General features: G+C 47.1%; 1 protein-coding gene across 1 annotated transcript in view; it reads left to right on the top strand.

Moving 5' to 3' along the window:
* LOC105898864 (speckle type BTB/POZ protein) overlaps positions 1–7,376 on the top strand; it is a 41,523-nt gene extending 34,147 nt beyond the window's left edge. Inside the window, exons 7-9 of the mRNA XM_012825971.2 lie at positions 1,167–1,289; positions 3,004–3,146; positions 5,976–7,376. Coding sequence (XP_012681425.1) covers positions 1,167–1,289; positions 3,004–3,146; positions 5,976–6,120 — 411 coding nt within the window. The 3' untranslated portion in view covers positions 6,121–7,376. The remainder of the gene's footprint in view (positions 1–1,166; positions 1,290–3,003; positions 3,147–5,975) is intronic.
* The last annotated feature ends 1,685 nt before the right edge of the window (positions 7,377–9,061 follow it).

Raw genomic sequence — 9,061 nt, 5'->3', positions numbered from 1 at the left:
ATTGTCAATAAGGAAAAAAACACATATGTCCCCAAGTAATGCCCCATCATAAGACCCTGACCTTTTGATGATTCCTTATCTGCAGCTTGTGCTCGATTATACAGGGCAGGCTCAACTGACTAAAACTGACCAAAGTGCACACGTGAAATCACAGTGTATTGAGGCTTAAGCACTTTGACCATAGGCTTTAATTCTGTATTTGCGTCTGTGTGATCACATATCCAAAGCGATAAATCCCCTGTAGCATTAGTTATTACTGTGACGGTCCGCATCTAGAGGTGCGAGGCTGTTAGAAGGCTTTGGGGAGAAGGACCTGCCTTCCATTTTGTTTTTGTCTCGTTCTGCTAATCAACACATTCAGGTGATGATGGTACATGAAGTGTTTCAAGTTTATCCGACATCAGTTGAACAGCTGATAGATGACCACTGGTACACTTCCAAAATCTAAAACGCATACTCTCATGCATATTTCTCTTCCGTACCTGGGAGTGGTAACATTAATAAATAGACAGTAAATGTTTGGGTCACAGTGCGTACTGAACTGAGGAAGTAGCATATCAACCGAATGTCCTGTACCTAACGGTTCGGGACGAATACACCTACAGTTAAACCCCTCTCCTCCCTGCTGGAACTTTCCAGAAAGGCCAGAGATTATCTCCCAGAGTGTCCTTAATGGCAGCCTTTCAAAAAAGGTTCCACATACGTTCTCTCAGGAGGAACCAGTCCTCAGCCTGTTCCTGTTGGGCTGTCTTAGATCTGGAGTGTGTGTGAACAATGACCGACACTGAATGATGTCCTGTGCACACCACATATATCTTCTGACTTTGAAAAAGTCACACTTACCTTTACATTTAATCATTCATCGGATGCTTTAAGCAATATACATGTTTTTCATTAGAATATCAAGATTTTAGACCACATGCAGGATGGTAGGAGCAGGATTTGAACTTTGAACTTCGGAGGATGGTAGAGGAACTTTGGATCAGGTCCGAATCTAGGTTCACGTCGGGGCACTCCCTGCGTGGTTGTTTGTGCTGTCTAAGCGTGTGTTGTTCCAGAACCGTGCTGATTTGACTTGTTCTTGTGTGGTACAGAACCGCGCTGATTTGACTTGTTCTTGTGTGGTACAGAACTGCGCTGATTTGACTTGTTCTTGTGTTGTACAGAACCGCGTGGAGATTAACGACGTGGAACCAGAAGTGTTCAAGGAGATGATGTGCTTCATCTACACGGGGAAAGCCCCAAACCTGGACAAGATGGCCGACGACCTGCTTGCAGCCGCTGACAAAGTAAGACAAATGCGCGCACGCACACACACACACACACACACACACACACACACACCAAGTTGTTCAGTTTCCTACAAAGGCTCGCTAAAAGGCACTCAATTTTCTTTTTTAGCCACTCTGACGCACAAGACACACAAGACACAAAGCTCTGAGTCACTGTGTGTGTGTATCGCTAGGACTTTTTCTTGTCGGCCCAGTGTGAGGTGTTTTTACCAAACTCGAAACTCACCTGCACGTGTTTCACTAACAATCTATGTTACAAACTGAAAAATAACATCCTGGGGTGGGCATTTGGATTTAGATTTATTTAAAAAATGTCCATATCCTACTCCTCTGCCATAGTCTAGACAATTGTGTTCGACACCACTTTATTCAAATTTGAGAGTCAAAACACTGTCATACTGTCATGTGATTAGCAACCATACATGTGAAACTAAATAACTAAAGAGGTAAATTGAAGCAAGAAACTAAACTTTGGCTCTTAAACTCACTTTTCAGCCATTCTAAGACGAAAATGACTACAGAAATGCATTGTTTACTGTTTCTAGCAATATCGTTCTGAAACCATATTTCTTGCATAACCTATGCAGCAAATTATAGCCTTGGCTAAGTTATAACAATGGCACTACGAGACAAGATAAATTCTATAAACCATTATTTGCCAACATAAGCAAAACCTGGTTTGGCCAAACAGACCTGACCCAGTGAAGTGGGTAAGCCCTCTTAAAGGTGCTGGCATTTACTGTTTGAGGTTTTGAAGGAGCATTATTACTGTTATTACTGACATTTCATTGTTAACGTAATACCAACATTTTGAAATGTCTGGAGTTTCATTTTATTAATACATTTTACCAGGCAAAAATCCGGCAATTACCAGCTAACAAAAACTCTGGTGCGTGCCATTGATATGGCCTTCCTGACCTTCTTCCTGAGTTCTCCTGACAGTGTCCCACACTCCTCTTTGCTTTGTCTGTAGCTTAGTGCGGCCTTATGTAACCTTTCTCTTTTTTTGTCTTTTACCGTTTTTGTTTTCGCCACACACACACACACACACACACACACACACTAGAATACTGTCTAGCACTAGCACTTGATGGCAAACAGACATTGTATGTGTTTGTGTGTAAGTAAGGCAGGGAGTATGACTTCATCTTTTTATGTTAAGCCCCATAGCTCTATACAGTCAGTGAACCTGACAGCTCAGCCTGTGTGTGTGTGTGTGTGTGTGTCAGGGAGGTGTGGCAGCTCGGCATGCAGAGCTCTGAAGGGATGTCAGATAAATGCTCTTTTCCTCCCACTCCAGTCTTCCCCAACATCTCTGATCTTCCTCCCCTCTTCCCTCTCTTTTTTTTACCGCCCTTCTCTGTCACACTCTCACTCTTTCCAATGTCTCTCACTTTGCCTTCCACTGTATCTTTCCCTCTCTCTCGCTCTCTCTCTCTCTCCCCCCCCACCTCTACTGTCATGCTGTCCAACTGCTTCTCTTTCCCCCTCTCTCTACCCCCCTCATCTACCTCTCTTTCCCTCTCTCCCCCTGCTCACTACCTGTCTCTCTTCTAATCTGTCTCTCTCTGTCTCTCTTCCAATCTGTCTCACTCTCACTCACTCTCTCTCTCTCATTCACACACTATCTCTCTCTCTCATTCACACACTATCTTTCTCTCTCTCTTTCACTCTCTCTCTCTCTCTCTCTCTCTCTCTCTCTCTCATGCAGTATGCTCTGGAGCGTCTGAAGGTGATGTGTGAGGACGCCCTGTGTACGAGTCTGTCAGTGGAGAACGCCGCTGAGATCCTCATCCTGGCCGACCTGCACAGCGCCGACCAGCTCAAAACACAGGCTGTCGACTTCATCAACTAGTGAGTGGCGCCTCCGCTGCACCAATCAGCTCCTTCGCTGACTCCATCAAGTTCCGCCCCCCAAGCAGAGTCTGCTCTGCCGTAACCTGTCTATGCTTAACCCATTTCCATTGATTTGATGTCTTTTATAAGGTTAAGGTGAGGTGGGGGAGAGTTGCTCTTCATTGGCCGACCTTGTCTAAAAACCTGCCCACTGCTCAAACAACCTTGGCTTACTGGCCGATTAACACATCAATACTCGTCTTTGGTGCCTGGCGGTTACCCCTGCGCTGCCCATCTCGGTGCTTCAATCCTGTGCAGTTTTGTTTTTCTTCGTCTAATAAAACAATAGAAGAAGCAGTTATTAGTTCAGAACCTTTAGTTGCCTGGAAAACAACAACAACAACATGCATCAAAGTTTTCATTGATTTAAAATGAGAATGAAATGCATTTGTGTTAATGGGAATGGCCCTTAGCTGAACAGACCCCACCTGAAGAGACTGCCTATGCCCTGTTGCTCAGGCTTTTGAAGACGCTCTATCTCTCCGTCCTCCCAGCTCCATCCCTCTGCATTAATCTTCATTCCTTCAACGTGCTCTGTTTACCCACCTGTCATGTCTTGACCCTCCCTGTCTCTGCTAGTCGTGTCTTTCCTCCGTATCGTTCCATCTCAAATTCACACACAGTCCCTCCGGCTCCTCCCCGCATCTCCCGGTAAAGATACAAGCTTGTGAGCGGCGGTGGTCTTCAGTGGGAGGCGCAGGTGATGCTCAGGCCACCCTGCCTGCCGCGGGGAGGCTGCTGCCGGGTTAGCAGAGGGGAGGGGCGGGGCGGAGGGGAGGGGTGGGGCAGCCTCTGCCCACACCTCCACCCGTCACAACAAACCACAACAGCAGTCCATACCGATCAATACAGTCCTGACACCAGCAGAGCTGATGCAGGACACAAGGGCACACACACAGAGAGAGACACGCGTAAACAAACCCATATTTACACACACACACACACACACACACACACACACACATAACCATATGCAGACATACACACACACACACACACACACACACACACACACACACACACGTCAAAACAAACATTTACACAGACATACACAGGCATATGCACACACACACACACAAACACTCAATCTCATACAGATTGAGTCCCTTGGCTACACTCACCCAGTGACTTGTGTGCATGCTCACTCACACACACATACTGTCTCTTTCTCTCTCTCTCACACGCACACACACACACACACACACACACACACACAGTAAGTAAACAGCCTCTGTTTGACCCCGGTGTGGCGGCAGCGTGCCCTGTGCTGAGAGCGATGTTTCCTGGCACTGACTGCTTCAGACATTTATTCGCACATTTATGCATTTAGACCAGGCCCTGTATCCACAGCGACCTGCAAGGCCACCGCAGCTATCGCTGCCCGAGGGCTTCGGAGCGAGGAACAGAAAAGATGAGATGGCTGGCTTTAAAGAAAACAGGAGGGGGGGGGGGGGTGCCTCAGCCTGCAGTTGTTGGAGTGCAGCTTTGGTTTGATCTTAAGGTTGATGTTGGAGCGAGTGGGCGAGGATGAAGGCTACTTCTCTTTGAAAGGAACATCATTTGGCCTCCGTTTTATATTAATGTTTCTTAGATACTTAACATAATTAATAACTCGATGTTTGCGCCGGTATTCAAAATAACTCCATGTTTTCAGAAGATGCTGTTTAGGTTAGACTAGGTGTTAAGGGTTGCCAGCGTCAGATGATATGAAGTAAAAGGCAAAGTGCTTTAGTTCCGTAAGTCTTCTGTAATTAGGGCAGTTAAGGCTCTACTCACTAATATAAGTGGGACCCATCATTTCATTTCTTTCATGTCGTGATCATTAGGCAAATAGTGAAGGATGAATTATTGATTAACGTCAAACCCTACCAGCTTGTGATGATGCACGCGTGTCTGGAATATCCCAAGCCGATTGATGCTATTTCTTGCTCATGTAAAATTATATTTGTCAGCCTGGTCTAATTTATACTAAATCTCATGTGACAATATTCTGTTCAGCACAAACCTACTACGGCCTATTGAGGTTACTGAAAGCTCACAGCAGCCCATTCTGATATCTGTTTGCTGGTGGTAGGTTCATTCTAATTCTTCAAGGAAGTTATTGGTGCTGGCTTATTACGCTAACCGGTTGGTCAGGGGTGGAGGAGTGGTGGCCATTAGCAGGAGTGTGTGCCGGATGCACTATCACAAGACAGGAGGGCGATAGGTCACCCAGCAGGGGATACACATATGTGTACACACACACACGCACATGCACACGCACACGCACACACTTATTTACACAAACGGTAAATGTCGTTAAAGGCCATGTGCTGGTTTCGTGATAGTGCACCAGAGAGCCTGAGGGTGTTGGAGGTGGGGAAGGTCTGGGGACCCCCACTGCCATCATGGGGACCCAGTCACCTCTTTACGAGGAGTGTGTGTGTGGTGTGTTGGGGGGCTACGTTCCCTCAGATTTCCACTCTTAATGTCATTGTCAACATGAACGTACAGATGCACATACAGTACATACACACTTGCATGCATATAAACACATGCCTTTCTAGGAATGTCATTTTGTTTGAGGATTTCTAACGCACTCTGTCTTTCTCTCCCTTCCCACTCCCTCCTTTTATTCCTCTCATCTCTGTATGTCTTCCCTTCCATCCCTCGCTCTCTCTCTCCCTCTCTCTCTCTCCCTCTCCCTCCCTCCCTCTCTCTCTCTCTCTCTCTCTCTCTCTCTCTCTCTCTCTCTCTCTCTCTCTCTCTCTCTCTCTCTCTCTCTCTCTCTCTCTCACACACACACAGCCATGCGTCAGATGTGATGGAGACCTCCGGCTGGAAGTCGATGGTGGCGTCCCACCCTCACCTGGTGGCCGAGGCCTACCGCTCCCTGGCTTCAGCCCAGTGCCCCTTCCTGGGCCCGCCCCGCAAGCGCCTCAAGCAGTCCTAGTCCCCACCCCATCCCCTGACCGCCACCGCCCCTTCGCCCCTCCTGTCCTTCAAATCCCTCTCCTCCTCCCGTGACGCCCAGAGCACCTGCTGACCTGAAGGCCGGGGGAGGACACCCTGTTGAAGACGCCCTGACTCCCAGAACTCGACCTGAAGTTTTGAGCAACCCTGACAAGAAGAACTTCCCTCCGTGTGGTCGGAGGGCTTCCTGGAGGACAGATGGTGGAGAGGAGGGCGACCGCTGGAGTGTAGCCGCACCGCCGCTGCCGTCGCCGAACCAAACTCCTTCCTCCCTTCCCACCCGCACACACGTCCAAGCCTCGCTTGCGCTGGGATGGGGTGAGTGAAGGGGTAGGTGGGTGTCCCCATGTCTGACCTCCGTTCCAGGAACACAAGGTTGTGCTTCAGCCAGACGATGTTGTTGCCCGGAGCGGAGAAGCCACGTCCTCATCGCTCGGCCCGGTAGCGGACGAGGAGAAGAGCAAAGCGTCTGGGCCGGTCGGGTCACCAGACGCGATGAGTTTTTTTTAAATCCTTCTGTCTTCATCCCTCCCTGTTGAACAACATGACTGTGTCCTAAAGGATGAAGAGATTAGGGACGGGCTAACTGAATGAGTGACAACATGAACGAACCAATGGACAGAAAGGACATTTCTTGAGTGGAGTGAGGACTGAATCGGACTGAAGCAAACACGAAGGCAAAGTGCCCGTCAGTGCTGAGCAGCTCGCTTGTTTCTGTGAAGGACCTTGACATTTCCCTCATCGCCAGACTCTTAATGGCCGCTGTGCTACTGTGCAGACGAGCAGTCAGTGTGGAGGAGAGCTGCGGAGAGAACCGTTCCTCAGCTGGACCTACGTGCTCTCGTCTCTTGTCCCGCCCACCCCCTCAACCGACCTTGAGGCAGCGCACTGCACCCCGCCTGAGAGCCCCCGTCTCCAGCCCGGTGACCCTGACGTCTGATTGGACAGTTTTAGTGCGGGAGCAGGAAGTTGACTGAGAATTTCGCTCTTCCCCCCCCTTAACTCTCACCCCATCCTCTCTGTCAAACAGCAGAATGTGATGAGGCTTGAAGCGAAGAACTGAACATGAAATAAAAACATGCATATAGTTTTTTTTTTTTTTTCCTTTTGTTGTTTTTTTTTTTTTTTGTGATTTCATTTGAGGTTTCATTTCTCCTCCCCGTAGCACTTGTGTATTTAAAAATAAAAATAAAAACAACAGCTTTCTGTATTAAAAAAAAACAAAACAAAAAAAAACAAAAGTGTCTTTAAAAACCCTGCTATGTGTGCTTGTTCTCAGCCTGATCCAAATCACCCTGTTCTCTACCAAAAAAGAAGGTTTGACTGGGGGGTCGGACTTCTGATGCTTTCTCTTCTCTCCGTCCTCCAAGTGAAGCTGGGGAAGTGATATGTTTATTTCCTCGCTGAGAACAGAGGGTGTGAATTGTATTGTCGCCCTCTTTCTGAAGGCAACACAATAGAAAGGCTTGAACAGGTAGAATCAGCGGTGCGAGAGCGGGAGATGGAGGCAGATGCTTGCCCCCTCTGGGTCATGAAGTGGGAGCTGCTAACATCACGTCAGTCTCTCAACTTTACTTGAGGAATAGCATCGCAGCCTGTACCACACACCCACATGCGCAGATAGGTATCGCGCATACGTTCATAAGGATGGTGTGGGGATGGTTCCACAAGTTCAAGTGATTGCTTTCTCTGATGTCAGGAAGACATTTTTTTTTATCCAGACATCAAAACCTTCTTTGTACTTGTGTGAAGGCTGAGCGTAGGCTATCCTGTTTTCTGCCCGACAGCATGTCATACGAAGTGTATGTGCATCATTCAACACTCCCTAGACACATTCTGTAGGCTGTAGCATTTCTGACACAAGACATTCAAATGTATTTGTTTAGCAGATGCTTTTATCCAAAGTGGCTTACGGAACAGATGTACATTTTCATCATTATGTGTACTGCCTGGGAATCGGACCCTTACTCACATACAAGGAAGACAAGAAAGACGTCATAATAATAATAATGATTTAATTACCATGTAATTACATAGTCTTACACATTTCCAGACCTAATCCTAACTATAGCCCCAAATACATCTTGCAATATCATTTCCTAATATATATATACATTATTAATGTAAGCACATTGTGCTTGCTTAAATATTAAGTATGTAGCCTAGCATATGCGTGTACTGAAAGTGAGGCTGATTGGACGTTGAAGTTAATTAGGGCATTTTTGTCGTTGGATTAGGGTCCGTGTTGTGTGTGTGTGTGTGTTTGTGTGCATATTCACTTCAGTCGACCATGACCATGGAAGGATGTCTGGTTTTTTTCCTTGGCTTGAGTCGCCCCCAGTCGTGTCCATAATTGAGCTTTTCTTCATCCCTCTGATTTTTTCCTCTGCTGAATTTCCAACGAGCACTTTGCTCCAAGACGAAGAAAAGAGAACGAAGTGCTTAAATCCCAGACACGGATGGCTTGTTAAAGCTTGTTTTTCATTCTGTGAGTGCATTTGTGCACATGTCTGACAATGTATGTGTGTGTGTATGGGAGTGAGCAGGACTGCCGATCGTTTTTTGAAAGAGACAAACTGTTCGTGTAGTGAAGAGGCATACGATTGTGTGTGTGTGTGTGTGTGTGTATTGTATACTGTGTGTGGGGCAAAGAGATTGTGTGTGTGTGTGTGTGTTTGCCGGATCTCTGATGAAGCCTTGTCCTTGAGTTTGGGACATGGCCGCTTTCTATTTTTTTTTTTTTTCCTGTTATCGACGGGGAAAAATTTCAGTCAGACTTTATTAGGCGGCAGCCTTCTTCATTCAAGGCTCTTGGGCTCATTTGCTTCACAGAGTAGGCTTGCCTGCTTTATAACGTCTGTGTTCGCCAGGGCCCAACTGCATTAATGCGCGCTTGTGGAAGCTAGCCAAGAGAGACCGGC

The sequence above is a fragment of the Clupea harengus genome, chromosome 1 (assembly GCF_900700415.2).
Source record: "Clupea harengus chromosome 1, Ch_v2.0.2, whole genome shotgun sequence".
Classification (NCBI taxonomy): domain Eukaryota; kingdom Metazoa; phylum Chordata; class Actinopteri; order Clupeiformes; family Clupeidae; genus Clupea; species Clupea harengus.
This window is presented reverse-complemented; position numbering and strand designations above follow the sequence as displayed.